The sequence below is a fragment of the Enhydra lutris genome, unplaced genomic scaffold, assembly GCF_002288905.1.
Source record: "Enhydra lutris kenyoni isolate GAN:26980312 unplaced genomic scaffold, ASM228890v2 scaffoldscaffold22, whole genome shotgun sequence".
NCBI lineage: Eukaryota > Metazoa > Chordata > Mammalia > Carnivora > Mustelidae > Enhydra > Enhydra lutris.
Window position 1 is genome coordinate 41,911,208 of NW_019154106.1, and position 22,439 is coordinate 41,933,646.

The window sequence follows — 22,439 nt, forward strand, 5'->3', positions numbered from 1 at the left end:
TTGTCCCTCCTCTACCCATAATTGCATCAGCCACCAACAGTGGGCTGACTCACACCTTCCACCTTGAGCCCAGGCCTTGTCTCTTGCCACCTCCTGAGGGGTCTTTCCTGCTGCGCACCATTCACTGGTCCTTCCTGGCCTTATGCAGTCCTGCTTCAGTCCCTGAGCACCTGCTGTATGCCCCCCCCAGAGAGAAGCTTTGGCCTCTGTCCTCAAGGGGCTCGTAGTCAGTGGAGCAGCCTCTCCTGATCTGTTAAGGGATCCTCTCACTTCAGGGTCCCCTCAGGGGTCATCTGCAAATGCACGGCATCCAAATGAGGAAGACAATGCTTGTCTCCTCACAGGTAGTGCTTACTCTGTGCTGTTTTACAAATGAGGAAACTGAGACTCAAGGAAGTTATTAACTCACATAGTAAGTGGAGGAATCAAGATTCAAGCCTGACTCCAGAGTCTGGAGAGTCTTACAACCCCTGTACAATACTGCTTAGTGACTCCAGGGCCCTTGGCTCAGCCGCCAGCCCCTCCGGGCAGGAGTCATGGGCCCTCATTGTACACAAGAGGCCACGTTCAGGGAGGTCACAGGGACAACCGAGCCCAGCTCTCCCAGTTCCATCTGGCCTCTGTGGCCTTGCTGCCAGGGTTGGTAATGAGCAACCCTCAATTCCTGACCCCAGGGGCTGCGGCTCTCCCCGTCCTCAGAGAGGCAGGCTTATACATGTAAGGCCAGTACCTCAAGAGGCCTTCAATGACAGACATTCCTCACAAGCTCCTCTGGGGCCCATGTGGCAGCCGGTGTTGTCCGCACCCTGCCATCTGGGCCTGGGATGCTGTGGCTGCCCTTGCCTGGGAAGGGGAAACTCCTCACACACATGATGACCTCTGTTTAGGGAACCAGACCCCTGGCCTCATGGAGCTGGCATGCTCTGGCTGAAGGGCAGGATCTGGGGTAAGCAGAGCCGGGTTCAAGTCCCGGCTCCTGGGCCACCCACTTCCCTCCACCCTGCCCTTGGCCTCGGTTTCTTCGTCTGCAAGATGAGAGTAATGATCCTTCCTTCCTTTCTCCCAGAGAGGCTCTGAGGTGGAAGGAGGTGATAAGAACAAGTTGTTTAATATACAGTAGCGCTCTCGCTGATTATTCCCTCCCCTTCCCACCCTGACCCCCCCTCACTCCCCTTCACTGCCAGGCCTGGGCCAGAACTCCCAGCTGACCACCGATCTCTGGCCTGGCTGAAGGACACAGCCCTGGGCCGCCAAGTCGTGGCATCAGGCACCCAGCTTCTTCTCAGCCCAGACCTGAAGCAAGACTAGAGTCGGGAATGAGCCCTAGCAAAGCAGGAAGCCAGGCCCTGGCAGCCCCTTCAGCGTACGGCACACCCACAAGGCTCGGCCACAACTCTAGCTCACACGGTGTCTCAGGCACCTGGGAGGGAGACTTTCCACTGGGTGAGCCTTGCTTTTTGGAGTATTACAGGACCCCAGCCCGTCACCTGGGGGGGCCCCCCATTGACCTCCGTGGGGAAAGGGGCTGAGAAGTGAAGCTGGTGTCTCTGCCATGGGCTTCAACCCCCTGGGCCTCTGCAGCAGGCTGCACACCCCATTCAGTGCTTTCACTTCTGGTGCTCGTGTGTTCCCCATGACAGCCTGGTGAGGTGGCAGGCATTATTATTATTACTTACATTTTAAAGATGAAAACCTGAGCCTCAGAGAGGTTTGGTCTTTTCCTTATCCCAGGTCATAGAATGGGAAGAAACAGAGTCAGGGAGAATCCACTTGGGGTTGGACCCCGCACCACCGCTCTTTCTCAGGTCCTGTGCCGGCCATTCCGTGATCACTGGCCAGCTCCGGGCTGGAGCCTCCCTGCATGGCTGTGTCAGGGATTCCCTGCCCCTCCCTCTGCCTTGTGGCCCCTCACTCTGCCCGCCTTCAGGAGAGCGTGACCCTGCAGTCTGGGTACATACCCTGGGGGGCAGGCACAGCCTGAGAGGCAGGGGCCAAGGGCTGGCACGCTCAGGTTCAGCAGCTGCTGCTCACACGTCCTCTCTCTGCTCAGCTCGGGGTCAGTGTGCAGGTCACTGCAGTTCACGAAGATCTGGCCCACCGGGCAGGGGGTGGCTGCAGGAGAAGAGGATGGCTGCTGGCAGGAGCTTGGATGCCCAGCGGGATGTTTGGAACACCTGGTCCCAGGGGTGGGCTCCTGGGTGGCAGGGGTGGCCGGGGAGGCCGGGGGACCCAACAACTGGAGGATGAGGGACAGAGGGGCTGTGATGCTTTCAGGGGCATTCCTTGGGTTCCCTTGGGCTGCGGGTGTCACACAAGACAATCACCCCCTCTACCAGCACCAAGAGTGCCACGTCCTCCCCACTGGGGACTGTTCCGGACACTCCACATGCACATTCTTACTGAACCCTGCAACAGCTCTGTGAGGTATCACCATCCCCCATTTCCCACCTCATGAAAAGAAGTCACTTCTACTTTCCAAGGCATGATAAGGTGAGAGGACGTGCCCCCAGAGAGACCAGGAGAAGAGCCAGATGAGAAGAGTGATGCAGTGTGAAGGGGTGGCCGGAGGACTTTCAGCAACAGGGAGGTCAATTCCCCATCACCTATGATTCTATGCCATAAACTCCCTCTCTCTCCCTAAGCCTTCAGTCAAGTGAGCTGTGCACACCTGCACCTTTTGCGACTGATCTTTTTTAGGGAAATCAATAAAGGGGAGGTGAGTTCATGCCCAGCTTAGGATGGAGCAGAGAGAAAATAGCCACAGGAGATGAGACAGAAGTCCCAAAGGGAAACAGTCTGACAAAAAAGAAAATCACAGAATTTTAGGTTATAAACAAAAGAGGAAGCGAAGGCTCAGGGAGGTGAAGTGAGTTACCCAGGGCTGCCCAGCTTGCAAACACTGGACTAGGTTTGAACTCAGGGTGGCCAGACTCTGGAGGTCCTGATCCAAGCCATAGGATTACTCTCTGACACTTCTGTGCCAATCCCTGTCCTTAGTGGCCCTCCTCGCCCCCCCCACTCCCGGCCCCTACTATTCCACCTCCACGTTCCTCACAGACCATGCCTCCCTATTGCCTGGAACAGCCTCAAAGATCCAGGCTGTCCTCCCCATCTCTGTGACCCCCAGGTCTAGCACATGACTCGGCAGACAGTCAGCCTTAGCGGAACGAGGAGCAGCTCAGACCGAGGAAACCCAGGACCCAAGGGAGGTCACCTTTGCTGGCTGCCCCTGAGGGAGACAGTCTCAGCCTCTCCTTCTCGGGAAGCAGGAGGGACAGCTACTGGGGTGGGGCTGAGGATGGGCCAGGATTTCTAGACTCCACCCTCCAAACTGGAGCCTTTCCCCAGAAGTCGAGGAACACAGGAGGCTCAGTGTGGGGCAGGACATGGCCGGGCTTTCCCTTCCTGGTCTGTCCCCAAACTCCCCCACTCTCTTCTCCATAACCCCACTAGCATGGAGGAGCCCCTAGAAGCATCCCTCATCTTCCACCTTACCTGGCGCTCTGCTATCACAGCTCATGACTCCATCTTTGCAGTGGCTGTGGAGAAGGGGGAGGGTGGTGCCCTGGGATTAGCCGACTGAGCGAGACATCCCCACTCTGTCCCTGGCCCCCTGCGCAGAGGTGAAAGGTGAGCACTGCTTTGTGGAAAGATCTGCTGGGCTCTATTATCTTCAGTCAGTCAGCAACTTCCGTTTAAAGCAAGGACACTAACACTGCTATCTAGGGGGCTCACCAGTGGCCCAGAGACGGGATGTCGCTGTCTCCAGGGGGATAGTCCATTCCTTGAAAGTGGCAGGAGCACTTGTTCCTGTAAAACCCAGGACCAGAGAGAAGTGAGCTGACTCAGGGGCTGGGACAGCGACTGTGGAGGACAGGGTCCCCACCCCTCAGCAGCCGGCAGCAGAAGGACACAGAGAGAAGTAATGGCGTCTGCCATGACAGGTGACACATCTCCAGCGAGTGGGGAAGCCAGACTGGCACCGAGGACAGAGGTCAGGGCCATCCACCTTCACAGTCTGAACACCAGGCTAGGCCCTCCAAATAGGTCATCTCATCTGTTCCTCACAGGGTCCCTGATGCTGTCTTTCAGCTCCTCTTTGTAGGTCCACTGAGGGCAAAGACCATTTTTTCCTCCCACACCTCCCACAGCCCCTGCCAGTCCTGGCCAAGTGCAGGTCTTGGAGCAGAGCAGGTGAGGACTGGAAGGGATGTCTGCACTCCTCCGACCCCTGTGTTTCTCAGTCACCTTCTGCCTCTCCAACCCCTCCCCCATAGAAACCTCAGAGGCCCCCTTGTTGCCAATACTCAACTGCAGGGCGTGGGGATCTCAAAGGAGGACCCTATAGCTTGAAAAGGCCTTGAGAGATTCTAGTACACCCCCTACAGAAGCTTCTCTTCAGCCCCCATCCCTCAGTGAATGTGATACCATTTTAGGGGAGAAACAGATCAAGAGGGGACTGAAGGCTTTGCCAGTCCGCCCTAGGATCCTATGAGGTCACCACCTCCCACCTCTGCCTCCAGCCACACTGAGAACATGCCACAGCCAGCCTCAGGGCTCTCCCTGTCCCCTTGGCCTGGAGCACTCTTCCCTCATGTCCCCCCATCTTTGCTCTCATGTCACCTCGGCAGAAAGGCCTTCCTTCTGTGCTCACCTCATGTGACATAACAGTGACCCTCCCTGCATGTTTATAGCCTGTTACCACCAGACCCCTTAAGTGTCGGTTTATTTATTAATCTGTCTTGGCACAAGAATGTGAGCTCCATGAGGGCAGGATTCTGTTTTGTTTGTTGCTGAATTTCCAGGGCCTAGAATTGTCTAGAACATACCAGGTGATCAATAAATGTTTGTGGAAGGAAAGGGGAGATGAAGGGAGAGAGGCTGCCTCTGTAGGGCTGTTATTCCGTCTCATGGGGAAGCCAGGCTGGAGTTCTAGGCCTAAAGAGCTAGAGGTGAGGAAAAAGGCCTGAGAAGGGAAGAAACCCACCCACCCAGCCACCCATCAAGCTCTATCCCGTGACTATGAGATGAAGCAGAGACATGAGAGCTGCAGCCTCTCTGCAGCTCCCCAGCCCCAGATGCCCTAGAGACCCTCAGCCCTCCCCCAGCCCTCCTCCCAGATAGAGGTCAAGTTAGCCAGCTCACCTAGGGACACAGAGGTCAGCCTGGGTATCCAGATAGGTGTCCGGTGGGCAGGTACAGCCTTCAACACACTCGTCCCCACTGAGGTCGCTGTTGTCTCCAGCCCCACAGGCCACAGGGCCGGCCAGGTCCTGGCAGGTTTGTCCACACAGGGCCACACAGGGGCTGTACTCTTTGGTGGCCCCACAGGACAGTGCTGTAGTGAGAAATGAAACTGCGTGCTTTGTCTCCCTCAGCCCCACAACCGCGTGGGGGTGGGGTCATCATCCTAGTGAGGAGAACTGAGAACCAGAGAAGACGTTTGTTCAAGGTCACACAGCAGATCAAGGTCAGCCTTGGGATTTGAATCCAGGTCTGACTGCCGAGTCCCACTTCCTCCCACTACACTACAATGGCAGAGAAGCAGGGGTGAGCCCCCCTTCCTAAGCCCAGTCTGGACCCTGCCATTGGTGTTTCTTTTTCTCTGCAGGGCGTTCCTCTCAGGCAGTGATACTGGGGGAGGGTAGAGTTCACCCCTCACCCCTGCACCCGCCCCATCAGTCACACATGAGCATGCGCACACAGTAGAGCACACGCACACACACAGGTGGGTATTACACACACTGCCCTCCTTCTCACTTTCATGTCTCTAGCACACATGGGCTGTGAAGGTCAACTGTGCTCTAGTTAGCAGCCTCTTGGGGCCCTCTGTCCGAAGACTGCAGGCTTCCCTCTCCTCATCTGGCCAGCAGCCCTCTCCCTCAGGGTCTCCCACACCCCACAGAGTCAGACTGTCAAGCTCAGCTCTTCTCACCCAGGCTACACATCAACGTCTCCATTTAAAAATGCTGATGCCCAGCCCCATGGCCAGATATGTTGTTCTCATTGATACTGAATGTGGCTCAGATATGTGCATTTATTCTAAAAGCTCCTGGGCTCCTGGGTGGCTCAGTGGGTTAAGCTTCTGCCTTTGGCTCAGGTCATGATCTCAGGGTCCTGGGATCGAGTCCCGCATCGGGCTCTCTGCTTGGCGGAGAGCCTGCTTCCCCCTCTCTCTCTGCCTGCCTCTCTGCCTACTTGTGATTTCTCTCTCTGTGTGTCAAATAAATAAATAAAATCTTTAAAATAAAATAAAAGCTCCTATGGTGAGTCTAATGTGCAGTCAGGGTTACAAACAACTGGTCCTGTCCAGTCACCTGGAGAAACTGACTCAGACAAGGGCAGGGCCTTGTCAGGGACACACAGCAAATACCTGCAGGACTGGCATAGAACACAGGTCTCCTGAGTCCCAGGACAGTTTTTTCATTTCTTCAACATTTGCTAAGAGCTTACTGTGAGTGGGGCCCTGTGCTAGGGTTGGGGGTCCAGAGACAACTGAGACTTGGGGAAGAGTGTGGCCCGGGGCGGGGGGTGGTGAACAGGGACTAACTCATCCCCACTGAGCTCCATGTACACTGAGGGTGATGGGAGCCAGTGAACTTGAGAAGGTTCACAGGGGCTGCAGGAAGGCCTACTGGGAAGCTCTTACTGGGGTGGTGACAAGTGAGTGCATTTCATCTCCAATCCACAGACCTGATAGGACTTGGACACGGGCTGGAGGGGAGGGTCACAGAGACACGGTCATGTGTCACATGTCCTGAGTGTCAGGCCTGGCTGGCCAAGGGGACAGAGATCACAGAGGACGGGTGAGGCAGGGGTGTTAGGCGGCAGGGGGACAGGGAGACACTCAGGTCTGGAGCTGGGCTCCTCCAGGCACCCTCGTGGGGGTACAGCCGCATGGGGCACTCACCGCAGGCTGGCAGGTGGGCCCGGAAGTCAATGGGGAGCCCATGGCGCCGGCACAGGTGGGCGTAGTGGGCCAGCGTGGCACACAGGCAGGGCTGCCCACAGCGGCAGGCGTCCTGGCGACACTGCTCGAAGTAGGGCACAGGGCTCAGGTACGCGGAGCAGGGCGCGAACAGCTCCCCAGTGAGCACACTGCAGGACTGCACGGCATAGGAGGCTGGACACAGGAGGGACAGGGGCAGGGAGCAGGGATCTGGTTGGCCTGGTGCCCGGGCCCAGCCTCTTCCTACCCCATCCCCATCACAGTGCAGGGGGCTGTTGGCGTGAGAAGGAGGGTGCAAGTGTGTGTGTACAGGAGGGACGCAAGCAGTTACCAGAGCACACGGCTGACTGGGAATGTGTGGCTATGGTTTGCTAGGTCTCGGTGTGACTACATGGCAGGCCACGGGCATGGGTGTAAATGACTCAAAGATAGTAAGAGTGTGTGTGTAGTGTATTCGTGCAATACAGTCCACCATGCGCGGGACGTGAATCCACATGCTGGAAAGACACATGGGCATGAACAAAACAGACAAAAAATCCTGCCCTCGGGGAGCTTACACTGTTGTCGAAGGAGACGGCAAATGACAGCGAAGTGGAAGGGGAAGACCTCAGAGAGAGGGAAGGAGGAAGGAGGACAGGCGTTGGAGGTGGGGTGGGAGAGCCAACCGCAATTTTAAGCCAGGTGGTCTGGAAGGCCTCCGTGGAAAGATGAAGTCAGAACAAAAATGTGAAAGAGGTGAGGGGGTAAGGCCTGTGTTCAGTGAGGGAAGAGCATTCCAGGTGGAGGGAATGGCAAGTCTAAAGGCCAGGAGCGGAGAGCACGCCTCGCGGTGCAGGAAGAACAGCAAGGAGGCCTGCGTGGCTGCAGCAGAGTGGGGGGGTGGTGGCGGTGGGCAGAGTATAGGGCCTGGGGGGGCCACTGTGAGGGCTTAGACTTTTGCCTTAAGACGGGGGAGCCAGTACAAATGTGTGTCTACACGGCAGGGACAGAGCCCGAGGCTTCTGCCTGCCTGACTCTTCCCAGAAAGGAACTAAGGTGCCCTCTCAGCAGCTCCACCTTTTCTCATCACGTCTGCCCAACCTGCCCAGCCTCCCAGGCCCAGAGTTCCCACCTCATCCCTCTCAAACCAGTCCCATTGCACCCCGCTGCTCCCTCCCTCTCCCCGCACCTCACCTGCTTGCAAGTGCACATCACAGGGGTCCAGCGGGGAGCCAGAGATCAGTGGGGAGCAGGCAGACAGCGTCTTCCAAGAGTTGCCAAAGAGTTGTGGGGTGCTCTCAGGCACTCCCACTGGGGACCTGCAGTCATGGCGTGGCCACACTCACACCCTTGCCCACGTGGACTCAGACCCATTTCTGTGCACATACACCCAGAGCACAAATACATACCAGACAGGCCAACAGCCAAGGGAGCCTACACAGTCCCATACACACACATACAATTATGGATGCACACACATATGCACCCACACACATATTTAACAGTCTCCAAAGGGACCCAGAACTGACTTGGGGCCACACACTACACTGTCTTCACCACCCACCCCCAGCTCTTCATGTCAGAGAGAAACAGGGACACCATGTGAACCAAACTTCACCGCATTAAGACTTCCTCCTCCTATCTCCATGAGCAGTTCCCGAAACTCCTTTGCCCTCCCTTTCCCTCTAGGTAGGAAATAGTCATACAAGGGGCAATAAAGGAAGAAAGGGGGAAAAGCATGTTTCCCAGATATCGCCAGTCTCCAAGGGCCACCAAACATGAGAAGACGGTAGATTGGAGAGATCATAATATGTGGGGTTGGGACAGGTTCTGCCTGGCACTCACCATGCCCATGTTACTGCTCATCAGCCATGAGAGCACTCGTTACCCACAGCAACTTTTCTGCCCCGAGTTCACATTTAGGAGGGTGGCAAGCAGCCCACACACTAAACCAGGGTCTGTCCCCACTGCCCTGGCCTGCTGCCCTAACATCAGCCCCACTGGGCAAGGCACAGCAGAACGCTACCTTTTTGAATGTGCATGTATTTAAAAGCTCTCAGTTTCTTCTGATTCTTATTTTTCTGAAAGAATCTGAATTCTCATTTCTGGCTGAAGGAAGCCTCTCATTTACTTCTATATCGCCTAATGCATGTAACTTGAAAAACTGGCCAGAACCTCTCACTTTGACAATCAACCCTTTGCTCTCCTTTCTGGAAAGTCTGACTCTTGTCCCCTCCCAAGTTCCTAAACTGCATGCATGCCTGGACAGTCTTTCTCTTAGTTCTCTGTCAGTCCCTGGGAAACAGCCTTCCCCTGAAGGTGAGAGGCTCACAGGGTGTGCCCAGACAGGAAAGATATGGGGTTTAGACTGGCCTGGTGGGATAGAAAGCAGGAGTCTGGGCATCATTGCCTCACACTCATCTGAAGGTATTCACGTCAATTAAAACAAGGAAAACCATGAACTAAATGTAACCCAGCCTAAGGTCTACCAATTTTAAGACCTCACTATAAAGCAGTTATTTCTCAAGGTACGGTCCATAGATCTCTTACACTAGAATCATAGTGGTAACTTACTAAAAACAGGATTCTTGGGCCCCAAAACAAATCAGATACATGAGAAGTAGAACCCAGGAGTCAGCCTTTTAACAAGCTCCCCAGGTGAGTCTTCTGCACAGAGAAGACAATGAGCCATGGCCTTAAAGAAATATGCTTCCATTTAAAGGCAGAGAAAGAAATAATCAGTGGTGCATGTGCAGCCCAGTGAGGGACCAAGGGAGTTTGCGACAGGCGTTTTCAAGAGGAGACTCCAGGCACTCAGCCTTTAGGGACCCACCCCCTCCTTCTGCTTCTGGGGCAGGGGCACGTACAGGAAGTCGTCCTGCGTGTTGCCGTTGAAGGTGCCACAGAGGCCCACGGTATCCTCCGCCCATCGCTGGTCCACCTGCAGGTAGAGCCGCAGTCCTTGGCGGTCATAGAGAAGCCGCACGCCCACGTTGGTCCTCACCCGCAGGAACATGGAGGACAGCCTCCGGATCTCAAAGGCGTCTAGGCACAGAACCACAATAGGGATGTGGGAAGTTCTGCCGATGTGCGTCCCACCCACGGCCACCACCAGCATGGCCCTCGCCCATACCCAGTCAGCCCAGCCTTCACACCAGGTGAAGCCCTGCCAAAGGGTTGGCTTGGGAAGCCTTTAGGAAATCCTGTTCAGGGATGAAGTCAGGACCCGGGGATAACACCATGGCAGCACTTGTTAAGAACTTTTTTTTTTTTTTTTTTTGAGCATCAAGTGCCAATTAAAGTTTTGCCTCCTTCAGGAGCTGTAGCAAAAGACCATTCTGTAACTACCCATTTTTTCAATGGCCACCAGGAAGCTCATGATATGATTTTAGATTTATTTGTAAAAATTTTAAATTTTTAGATTCAGTTGTACTGAATTTTTCACTTTTTGTGGCTTGCATTTCTTTGGTCTCTTTACATTCCCTGCATCCCCACTCCTCTCAGTCTTGAACCCTTATTCTTTTTTTTTTTTCTTTATCATTTTCTCTGGTGCTACCTCATTTCTTAAGAGTTTTGCCATTTTTGTTAGATGTGCTTCCTATAAGATACCACAGATCACTTGTGGAATCAGACAGGATAATAAGTTATTAAAGAAGAAATAGGGGCACCTGGATGGCTCAGGTTAAGGGTTAAGGGTTAAGCGTCTGCCTTCAGCTCAGGTCATGTCTTGGCATCCTGGGATCAAGCCCTGGATTGGGCTCCCTGCTCAGTAGGGAGTCTGCTTCTCCTTCTCCCTTTGTCCCTGCCTCTCCTTCTGTCCCTCCCACCTCCTAACACATGTGTGTTCACTTGCTCTCTCATTCTCTCAAATAAAATCTTTAAAAAAAAAATAGAATAGGTATGGAAAAGAGCTCCCTTCCTATCCTCACATTAGGAGAAGCCATCATGCTACTGTGAAGCCTGTTGTCATGTTGGGATAGGGATAAAGACCATCTTGCAAGTCCAGAGTCCACATTCCTGGGACCGAGATGCTCCTCTGGCTTGATTCACCTGGTATTAGGGAGTGTGAGCTCTTGCCCATGTGGCAGTGCCTTTAGCCAGAGGCAGTGCCTGGAAGAAGAGGCCTGGGCAGGCAGCTCCCAGCTAGTTCTCATTCACCAAAGCCGTACCATCTGTGTAGGGTAGGGTGACCTTGTACTGGTCAAACAGAAGGACATCCCCCGCTTGGGTCAAGGTCACCTGCCTCCGAGGATCCTGATGCAGAATCACTGATACTGACTGGACACAGACTCCATCCTGGTTCTGGAGAAAGAGGAAGACAAATGATGCAGAGTTAGTCTGTCTGTCCTCCTGGTCCCAAGAAAGCCCCCAGGAGCAGGGATTCTAGTGCACTTTGAGGTCAGGGGCAGACTGAGATAGAGCCCTAAAGGAGATTAGGAGTCCTCTAACCACATGCCTCATCTGGGACTGGGAAGGCAGAGGCTCAGATTGGAGAAGGTTAGTGGCAGAGCTGGGATAAGGTAAATAAAAATACAGTCAACTCTTAGACTGTCTATGACATAGAGCAGAGATAGACCTAGATGGCCCAGAGACTAGCCTCAGAAACCCTCAGAAAATCCCCACTCAAGGACAATATAGGACTTTAATTTCATCACTTTATAGGCATTTATATCGTTCTTTGCTTGTGTCACACCCTGCAGAGTACCAAGCTCCACTCATGGGCAGGTCAGGAAATGAGCTAATACTATCTGGGCCTCAGGTTCTCATCTCTGAAATGGGTAGTAAACGTCAGGCCCATTCATACTTCCCTTCCACAAGAAAACATCCAACAACCATACTGTGGTGAACATGTCAGATATATTCATGAAGAGTACATATTTGTGTGGGACATAGACATTAAACAAGTAATTACAAAGTTGGCTTTTAAATTATTATTGGGATCAGTGCTGCAAATAGGTGTAGGGTGCTAAGAAAGCATATAGTGAAGGAACAAGACTTAGTTTTCAGAAGTAGGAAAGCCCATCCTAGGGAAAGATAAGGATAATGCAAAAATCATAACAAAACTTTTAATAATCCTATATTTATTATAATAACAGCTAACCTTAATAGAGAGGTACTATGTTCAGGTACTATTCTAATCTTTTTACACATAGTCACTTAATTCTCATAGCAACCCTATTTAGTATTACTAACAACCCCATTGTGCAGATCAGAAGACTGAGGCACAGGAAACCGTGACAGGTGATCTGAGATCTGAAGGATCCACAGAAGGTATCTGGGCAAAGAGAAAAGGCAAGGAGGGGGATATCCAGGAATAGTGACCAGTCCGTACAAAATTCCCTGACACAGTTGGGTATTTAATGTATCCAAGCACATAAAGGAAGAGCAGAAGGCCAGAGCCCACTGAGCAAAGTGGTTTGAGATAAGGTTCAAGAGGTAGGCCAGCTTAGGCAGAGCTTTGTAAAATTTTTGGACTTTATCCTAAGTCCAAAGATAGCCAGAGAAAGTATAACCCGAAAGTGATATAATCAAATAGTGAAATGAGGAAAGGATTAGAACTTGAAACTTTTCAGAAAAACATTGTACAACAAGCTATGACCTTCCAAACTCCTTCTCAAGGAGACATAAAATCCCTGAAACAGCTCAAAAACACTGTGTCTAAAACATCATCTTTGTCAAACCCACTCATCCTCTGATCCTCTCTGGACATCTTATTGGTGCAGGAAGAAAGCCTGCATCCTTTAGTCAAAGTCTTGAGTTCAAGTCTTGATGTCACTGAAAGCTGAGACCTTAAAGACTTCATTTAACTTCTCTACACATCAGTACAATTAAAAAAAAAATCATGTAGTATGTCAGAGGGTCCCAGGATGGAGTGCAGACTGTGACAAAAGAATTGAACTGTATTGCAAATATATAAAACAACCTTACTGAAAGGGAAAGCAAGGAAGGCATTGATCTAAGTAACTTTGGAAATAAGTGGAGTTTGTTAGACTAACGGCAAAAGGAACTATGCATAAGCACTGTACTCAAGTTGATAAAGTTCTTTCCCATTGTTAATAATTGTTAATAATCCCATGAATTAATAATTCTGGTACTTCTATACATGTATACTGGAATTGAACAATTAGATACATGGATGGTGTGTGGTGGAAACCAGATTTCTCACTGTTGGGGTGGGTATTTATGATAAGCAAGGGAAGAGGCTAGAATGACCCATGTGGTAATGGACTAGAGCTGGAACATCGATATGAACTCCCGTTTAGCACATGTAGGTATAGAGAGCTATTGGTAGATTATCTGTAAGTATGTGTATATACTGGTTATACAAGGATATTCATAAGTTATACATGTTATTTCCTTTTCCTGTCAGCTGAAAGGACATTACTTCTAAAAGAAATGATACCCAGTAGCCACTGAGCACACCCAGCACCCCAGATCTTGGTTTCTAATACCATTCTCCAATAAAAAGAGCCCAGAGCAGGGGCGCCTGGGTGGCTCAGTGGGTTAAAGCCTCTGCCTTCGGCTCAGGTCGTGATCCCAGGGTCCTGGGATCGAGCCCCGCATCGGGCTCTCTGCTCAGCGGGGACCCTGCTTCCTCCTCTCTCTGCCTGTCTCTCTACCTACTTGTGATCTCTATCTGTCAAATGAATAAATGAAAAAATCTAAAAAAAAAAAAAAACAAAAACAAAAAGAGCCCAGAGCATCTGATAACATTTTTTCAAAAATGGCTGATTCTAGGAAAGGAACAGATAATATGCAAGATGAGTCTGGTGCATCTTATAGGACCATACAGTAAGGCAGAACACACACACACACACACACACACACACACACACACACTAATGGGGCTATGTCAAAGGGACCCAAGAGCCAATTGAAAGAATGCCCAATGGTCAAGTAAGAAAAATTTGAATCGCAAAATAAATAAAGAAGTATTAGATTCTACCCAAAGTATAAAATAAATAGCCCTGGGTCCATGCTGACATAAGTAAATGACTGAAAGAAAATATGTGAAGGAAAAATGACAAATGTCTTGTGCAGAAAAATTCTAAATAATGTATGTAGATTCTATGCCTTCAAAAGTAAAGGGAACATAACTTCCCACTCTTCAGGTGTGGGCTGAACACAGTGACTTACTTCCAAAGAGAACAGTATGGTAAGGGGGGAAAAGAGGAGTAAATTTACAGTGGACAACGTGACAAACACTACCTCAGCCAGATGACCAAAGTCAACCTCAACAGTGATAAACAATGTTAGTATATGCATCCTTGAGAAGATGTGATGAAAATAGCAATTTACCTCTTATCTTCCTCCCCAAATCCATAACACCTCTCTAACCTCGAGAAAAACGTTGCAAAAGTTCCAGTAGAGGGGCATTCTACAAGATATCTGACCAGAACACCTCAAAATTTTCAAAATCATCATAGAGTCTTAGAAACTGTAACAGCAGGGGACGCCTATGTGGCTCCATTGGTTAAGCATCTGACTTGATTTCAGCTCAGGTCACGATGTCAGGGTGGGGAGATCAAGCCCCACATGGGGCTCCACACTGGCATGGAGCCTGCTTGAGATTTTTTCTCTCTCTCTCCCTCTGTCCCTGTCCTTGGCTTATGCATGTGCCCTCTCTCTCCCTCCCTCTCTCTCAAAAACAAAACAAAACAAAACAAAAACCAAAACCAAAAAACCAAAACACACCCACAGACATAAAAAGGAAAGAAAGAAAGAAACTACAACAACAAGGAAGAGCCTAGGAGACACGATGACTAAATGTAATGTGGCAGGTTGAAACAGAGAAAAATGGTATTGGGTTGAAAATATAAATATGGAAATATGAGTAAAGTGCAGACTTTAGTTAATGTCTAAACAAACATTGGTTCATTATTTGCAGCGAATGTACCATACTAATGTATGATGTTAATCATAGGAGAAATTAGGTGTGGGGTATATAGGAACTCTAGGTACTATCTTTGCATTTTTTCCATAAAATCTAAAGCTACTCTGAAAAATAAGATCTACTTGAAAAAATACTTGAAAGGCTGTAAACACTCGCTGATTTTGGGGTGAGTGTGTTAAGAGGCTGTGACGGGCTTTCTGGGCTTCCAGCCTTGGTTCCGGCTCTGCTCCCTCTCCTGCTGGCTGGGGGTTATCAGGAATAGCCCCAGGCCTCTGTTGGCCTGTCTTACCATATTTTAACTGGGGAGAATAATAATGACAACTACATGGGGATATTTTGAGCCTTAAACTAGATGTCCTATGCAAAAGAGATTTGTCAAAGTTCAAAGTACCGTGCAAATACTTTACCAGCACCATCCTCTCTGTTAACACCCTCACTCTACCACCTCGTGTCCACCCAGGACTGAAGTCGTGGCTTTATCTTTGACTCCTCCTGCTTCTCTCCTACACACCCTGCACCTTACCAGCCAGTCAGCCAATTTTCAAGTCCTTCTGCAGCTGCCTTAATGTATTCTACAATATTCCAATCTCATTGCTTTCTTTCATATGACCTGATCCTCGTGGATTGCCCTTCTTCCCCATCCTCAAATAGACATATCTTATTTCCATTTATCTTTCTAGGCCCACTTTTTAGGTTATTCAGCTCAAATGCCACTTCTGCCATGAGGCTTTCCTTGATCCTTTCTTCTGACCCGTAGGAATATTTCTTTCTTCACACAACTCTCCTCTGACAGCACTGTCTCTTGTATGTCATAGTGAAGCACCTGACCTGAGGACATGACTGACTCCCGCATGGGGCTGTGAGCTCCTGGTGGCTAGGACCAGGGTCTGACTCATCTGTGTAACCCTCACCGTACTCCACACAGACCCGGCAGAGGGCTGGCCTTCTACTGGTTCATCAGCGTGGATGAAGTCACAAGGAGGAGACCTGGCTCATGGTAAAAGGAAAGTGCTATCAAGAGAGACTGTTCAGCAATGAAGCAGGTTACCTCAGGCCAAAGCCAACTGGCCACCATCTAGAACATGGTAGAAAGAGGGCTGGTAAGGGACCTCCAATGTCCCATAGCCCCAGGCATTCTAAGACTCTAGAACTTTGCAAATGGGTAGGAGTCCCACTGGGCCATGTCTGTCTGCTTTGCCTTTTCTCTTGCAACCCTCAGGATGAGAGTAACCTGGCTTTTGAGGACAAGTATTCTTCTGATTCAGAGAGCAGCCAAGGGCAGATCCAGGCCATTCTCTGGCAGGGGGGTGGGGGTCACTCAAGTCTTGAAAGGAAGAAAGCACAGCCCTCTCCCTTGTCCACAGCCCAGCCTAGGTCCCCAGAGCCAGGGAGGGACACCTCTGAGTGATGTCTGCTCACCCACCTGACATCATTGAAGAGGAAGGCAGGCAGGGAGGTGGGGTTGGGGGTGGCTGCCCTGGCTACGGGTATGAACCCCTGCTCTGTTGCACAGGAAGGAGCTTGAGTGTAGCCCAGACCAGGGCTCAGGGAAAATGCAGCCACTGAGAGGCAGATAAACTCACAACTACCCCAGACCAGCAAGTTGGCCATTTTCTCAGTTATGTTCACAAGTGGCTGACACAGCTCATGGGTCACCACCTCTAGGAAGTCTTTCCGGATCCACGCCTCTTCCCACCTGACATCCAGGTAAAACAACAACAAAGAAAAGCTCCTCCACAGAAACCTACCCTGTGATGTCCACCCTGTCCCAGCTCCGATAACATGGTGGATAATGGGGTCACGTATGTGCCTCACCTACCAAAGCGCAAGGCCCAGGACAGCAGAGCCAAATCCAATTCATAACAGTCTCTGAGACCCAACATAGCTTCCGGCACAAACAGATGTTCAGTACTTGCTGAACGAATAAATGAATCAATGAATGGATATGGAGATGTTGAAGGTAGGAAGCAGAAAAGATTAAGTTAAATTAGACCCATTTTAGAGATTAAAAAAAAAAAAAACACTCTGAGGCCCAGAAAAGGGAAGTGCCTCTCAGCTAGCAGATGTTCTAGAGACAAAACATATTCTCCTGGCCCCTGGCTCTGCCCAGAAAGACTAGACATCAGGGTGATTTGGCTGTGGAAACCCTGCCCTAAATTGCTCAGCCCCTCTAGGAGGCAGAGAGCAGGGGTGGCTGGCTGGATTGGGCCTGAGGTCCCCAGCCCTTACCGGACCACATGGGGCATTCTGCAGCGTCACTGTGAAGGTGCCCGAGGAGCGGCTCTTGGCCAGGATGTACTGACACGTGGCGGGGAACGTGTACCGGCGGCCATCGAAGGTCGTGAAATGGATGTCGCCAGTCACTGAACACTCAGCTGAGGGGCAGAGAAAGGTGGCTGACACATGGGAGCTGCACCCACAGGGACGGCCTCTGCCCTGCAGGCTCTAAACATAGGAAGACAGCTCCCTGTCCTCAGGAATTCGGGCCATGTTTGGAGTGCTGGCCCTCTTTTTGACACTCTGGTCACTGGGAAGAAGCAGCCCTGTCCCCCACAGGCCCATCTGAAAGGAGATGCAGCCCTGCCCTGGACATTTCCCCTTCTAGGAGACCAAGGCCTGAGCTTGGAGACCAGTCTCTGGTCTCACCCCGCAAGCTCAGGAAGGTCCTTAGATAGACCACCCCCCTTAAAAACCCTCCCTGACAGGAGCAGAAGCAATCCCCTAACTAGGCAAAATGGCTCTGAGGAAACAAAGTGGGTCAAGCTGGGAACCCCTTCAAATTTCCTGCCCCAAAAAGCTGTGGGCTAGAAGAAGGGGTTGGAGTCTGAGGTGGGGTTCAGACATACCTGGGCAGACGGCGGAGCTGCACACCCATTTGCCTGCCGTGCATGAGCTGAAACACAGAGACCAAGGAGGCACAGCTCACTTCTCCAGGCCTAGGATAGATGCTGGAGGATTGCAGGGTCCACAGAGCTCCTGTGCCCAGCCCTTGGTCTTCCCGTCTCTACAATGGGTGCCAGGGATTTCCTCCACCTTCAAGGCTTAGCTCAAATGAGATCTCCTGGGACTTAGAGATGCTGAATGAGGGCCCCCATGTCCCCAGGGCTCCCAAACCCCAGATGGACACCCCTGATGGAAAACCCTGGAAATCACCACTCCCCCCTACCCCCTGGGCTATGGACACAGACCAGGCGTTGCAATCTTCTTTCACCACAGAGCCAGTCGGGTACAGGGTCCCATGGAACTCACAGGGACACTCAGCTGGTGGCACGCAGTCCCCGTCCTCAAGGATCAGCCCTAGGGTAACACCAAAGGCCCACCTGACTCACCTCTACTCCTATTCACATACCATCTGTGGTTGCCCTGGGCCTGGGACAAAGATCCCCTCATCCAAGTTTTCACCCCTGAGCCTGCTTTCAAGCTCCCTCCTGCATAAATCCTTGGCTCAGGCCAGATTGGAACCCCTCTGGGCAAATAATCTCACCTCACCACCCCAAGCAGCCTGCATACTGACTAGCTTCTCATCCCCCCATCTCAAAAGCCTGTCACTGCATCTAGAACCAGCTTAGGTACCACTTCCTCCAGGAAGCCTTCCCTGACAATCTCTCCCCACACTGAATTCCTAGGTCTCTGCTTGTCTGAACCCCTGAGCAGGTCCTCACTACATTATGCCTCAGATGGGAGTCATAGAGATGTATATCTTATCACCGCAACTGGATTCTGACCCCTAAAGTCAGTGCCCTTGTCTCCCATTATATTTTTATCTCAAACCCTACCTCGCCACGTGAGCTGCACCTACAGACATGCTGCAAATTTATACCCCCTAAAAAACGTGGGTAAGTGTTTAAGCAAATGCCTGTGTGATAAAAGAACAAATGAATGAATGAATGACCTGTCCTGGTCTACAAACCTTACAAAGCTCAGTCCGGACTGAATGAAACACGGTGATGGATGGCCACCCTCACCATCACCTCCCTGAAGCCGGTCATTCAGTTACTCCCTAATCAGTTGTGTGTCCCTTCCTTCATCTTTTCCACAAACACGGCCCCTCTGAGCCCTGCTTCATGCTCATGCATGCCAGCCCAGGAAGACACTGCCAGGCTCCCCCCACGCCCGGCATACCATCGGGGCAGTAGCAGCCGTCCACACAGGCGATCTCACTGTCCACGCAGGACGCCCGGGACTGGCAGGAGGTGGGGCAGCAGGCAATGCACTCATTGTAGGTGAAGGCCTTCTCCTTGCACTGCACGGCTGTGGGGGTAGGGGACAGTCTGGCCCAGGCTCTGCCAGGACAGACCCAGCCCCTACTCCAGGCCTTGGGGTAGGGGGAGGAAGGGCTGTGATCTTCCTGCTCCCCAGTCCTGGTGGGAGTACTGGATGACCAGGAAGTTGGCCAGAGCATGGGAGGCTCTGAGAACAACCCTTAGCTGGCTCTGGGACCCTAAGCCAGTCCCTCCACTCTGAGCCTATCTGCTCCTTGGTCACAGGAGGATGGGGCCTCAGGACTTAGCTCTGACAACTGTGGTTCTAAGCAGGACAGGACATTGAACTGAGGCCCAAGGATGCCACCCAGAGCCCCAGGACAGAGCTCACGTGAACCCCTCCCTGCCCACCAGCAGGACGCCCCTACCGCATTGCCAGAGCTGGGTCCTCCAGTCCCACAGTGGCCGCCCCGCCTGGGCACATGCTCGGGCGTACTCAGCCAGCGCCCGGCACCAGGTGGCTTCGTCGCCCACAGACCTGTGCCAGGAAACCAAGCGTCACACTAGAACCCAATCTGCCACCTGCCCTCCAGCACCCTCTGAAGTCTTCCAGGGCTCAAGGCAGCCCTCCTTGTCACGCAGCTAGGAAAGAGAAACCGGGAAGATATCTACACATATACAGATGGAGGCAGGACACCTGGGCTCCAGTCCCCACACTGCCATTGACTTATTTGACCCTGAGGGCATCGGTCCCCATTTTTGGGCTTCAGAGACTAGGGAAGCTCTGTCCTACCTACACAGACAGGAATTTCTGAGTTTTGGGAAGCCTATCTGCCAGGGCCTGGGATTGTCAGGCTCAGTGGCCCACATGCTGAGCCCCCTTGCCTCCCTGTCCCCCGGCCCCCGCAATACCAGGACTGGTCTCCCCACAACCCAAACCCAGCTCCACTCTGGGCTGCCTACTCACTGGCAGAGATCACTGGTACAGCTGGCTGTGAAAGGCAGAGGACTGATGTAGGCATGGCAGGCATCAAAGGGGGGCCGCAGCAGTGCCTCACACCGGTTGTACACACCCTAGGGGAAGGGCCAGGAGCAGAGCTGAGGGTTGGCAAAGCCACGCACAGCCCTTGGACTTCACCAGCCCCGCACACTGAATGCCAATTTGAGCTCAGGAGAGAGAACAAGAATGATGGAGAAAAAAGGGTGGCACCATAGGCACAGTTGAGCCTGGGCCCCTCCAATCAAAGACTTTCTAAGAGGTGGACAGGAAATGAACCTACGCCAGACACTAGGATGGGTAGGGGGAGGCGCTCTCCCCAGGGTCCAGACCTGCATGGCTCCTGGGCTCTGCTGTAGACACGGTGGGCGAGGCAGGGAGGAAGTTGTAGGCCTTGGAGGCTGGTTGGGGGCCTGCTCCTGCCAGCTGTGCACAAACTCAGCCACGTCGTCGGTCAGCTTCCCTGGAGGTGAGAATGAGTATGACCACAGGGGGATGGTGGGGAAGGGGCCACAGAGGGCTCTGAGAGAGGGCAGGGGGAGCAGAAGAGATGCCAAAGGGTGGGCAAGGAGTTGAAGAATCCAGCCTCCTGGCTCCCATCCCAGTCTGCATTTCCCAATGGAACCATTCTCCTGAAAAAGCTAGTGATAATAGGCAATAGAACCTGTAGTAGCTCCCTACTGCTCCAGCCTCGAGCTGATGCGAGCCTGGACAAGCTCCCGCACCTCCCTGAGCCTCAGCTCTCCCATATGTGAAACAGGGCAGATAGTGCCCCCATGAGGTTACTGCAAAAACTGTATGTTAAGTGTTCGGTATGCTGTGGGTGCTCAAAGAGATCACTTCCCTTCTTCCAGGCAGAGCCACCACGATTTGGCCCTGTAGGCTTCACTAGTACTTCTTACCACACCTCCACAGGCATCTTCAGCTCCCATGGGGCCCTTTCTCATCTGGGCTCTCTCCGGCCTTTGGCTTCCTGGCCCCGAAACATACTCATCTTGTGGGGTCAATCCCCCTAGCAAAGTGCCCTTTAGACCCTCACACAACCCTAGTAGGGGTGCTCCTTGTGACTGTTCTACAGATAAGGAAACTGAGGCTGAGTGGTTAAGAACATGCCTGAGGCCACACACTGGGTAGGAAGGGGTCCCTGGCCTCCCGCTGGATCTTCAGTATCTCCAGCCCGGGGTTCTGCCCCAAGGCTTCTCCCACCCAGCCCAGCCTGGCCCATCCCCCACACCACCCAAAGTCCTCGGAGGCCACTTGCCCTGCTCCTCACCATAGCTGGTCACCAGATCGTCCTGGGGGTCAGCATTATTGTTCCCACACAGCCCATGAGTCCAGCCCAGGAACTCCGGGCTCATCTTGATGTAGACGGCCGAGGTACCGTCCCAGGCCAGCGTGAAGGCTGACTGATGCCGCACAAGGATGTAGCCGGCCAGCCGCTGCAGACGCACGCTCCCCATCGCCTGTGGCAGCTGGACCCTGCAGGGCATGGCCCGGAGCTTCAGGCTGCTCACGCCACCTCCACTCATCCAGTCCCTTCACCAAAGGACCTGCCGTCCCCTGCCCGCAGGACCCATCGTATACTCAGCACCCGCCTCATCCACACGCCACTGGTACCATGGGATCTGCGGCCCCCACTTTCCCTCCCTCTGACTTCCCCTGTATCTGAAGTCCACCATTAGATAGGGATTCTTTTGTCTTCAGAGTTTAAAGCTTGCTTTCAAAATTGCAATTTCCCTGGCAGGGATAAATTTTAAGAGTGAAGCTGCCAGCTCCTTTCTCCTAGATGGGAGAAATGGTAGAAGCAGACACTGACTTGGTTTGGTTTTTTGGGTGGGGAGCAGGAAAGCGGGGAGGAAGAGAAAAAAGCTGAGGGATAAGGAAAACTGGGAGCGGAAGAAAAGAAGCAGGGTCGTAGCCGTCCCAACCATATTCCCAGTTGTATGGGACAGGGTCTCCTAGCTTGTCTGGAATGTGTCAAATTTCAATCCACCTGAAAATCAGGGAAGAAAAACAAAAACAAAAAAGGGTCTAACCAGCCAAAATTGGTACCCAAAGATCCATATACCAATCTTTTCTTCACAGGAGAAACCCTTGGACTTTCAGTTTTACACTCGGCCCCAGAGAGCTTGGTTACCCAGTTTCCAAATCTGAAGCAGGAAATGAGAACAGGAGAAGGGTCCTCACAGGACGACTCCTTTTCCCAACCCAGCAGCAGCGTGACAGCAGACAGCAAGGGAAGGAGAGGACAGTGAAGACAAGATGACAAGAAAGATTTCAGAACCACAGTCTGGGCCATGTGGTGTGGGGGGAAGAGTCCTCATTCCCCTGGTCCCTGATGTCCCAGAAAGATAAGAGACATTCAAATGACCCTTTGTCATCAGAAAATGTGAAACTGTGCTCAGTATCTGCTCTGAG

The 22,439-nt window shown here is 52.1% G+C and overlaps 1 protein-coding gene across 1 annotated transcript in view; it reads right to left on the reverse strand.

Annotated features, from left to right (window-relative positions):
- Positions 1 to 22,439, reverse strand: part of LOC111149941 (otogelin) — a 77,745-nt gene that overhangs the window by 46,977 nt on the left and 8,329 nt on the right. Inside the window, 16 exon segments of the mRNA XM_022507214.1 lie at positions 1,959 to 2,112; positions 3,496 to 3,539; positions 3,736 to 3,810; positions 5,146 to 5,338; positions 6,911 to 7,123; positions 8,123 to 8,247; positions 9,796 to 9,973; positions 11,098 to 11,230; positions 17,052 to 17,197; positions 17,669 to 17,715; positions 18,011 to 18,119; positions 18,945 to 19,073; positions 19,453 to 19,562; positions 19,992 to 20,098; positions 20,354 to 20,484; positions 21,295 to 21,500. Coding sequence (XP_022362922.1) covers positions 1,959 to 2,112; positions 3,496 to 3,539; positions 3,736 to 3,810; positions 5,146 to 5,338; positions 6,911 to 7,123; positions 8,123 to 8,247; positions 9,796 to 9,973; positions 11,098 to 11,230; positions 17,052 to 17,197; positions 17,669 to 17,715; positions 18,011 to 18,119; positions 18,945 to 19,073; positions 19,453 to 19,562; positions 19,992 to 20,098; positions 20,354 to 20,484; positions 21,295 to 21,500 — 2,100 coding nt within the window.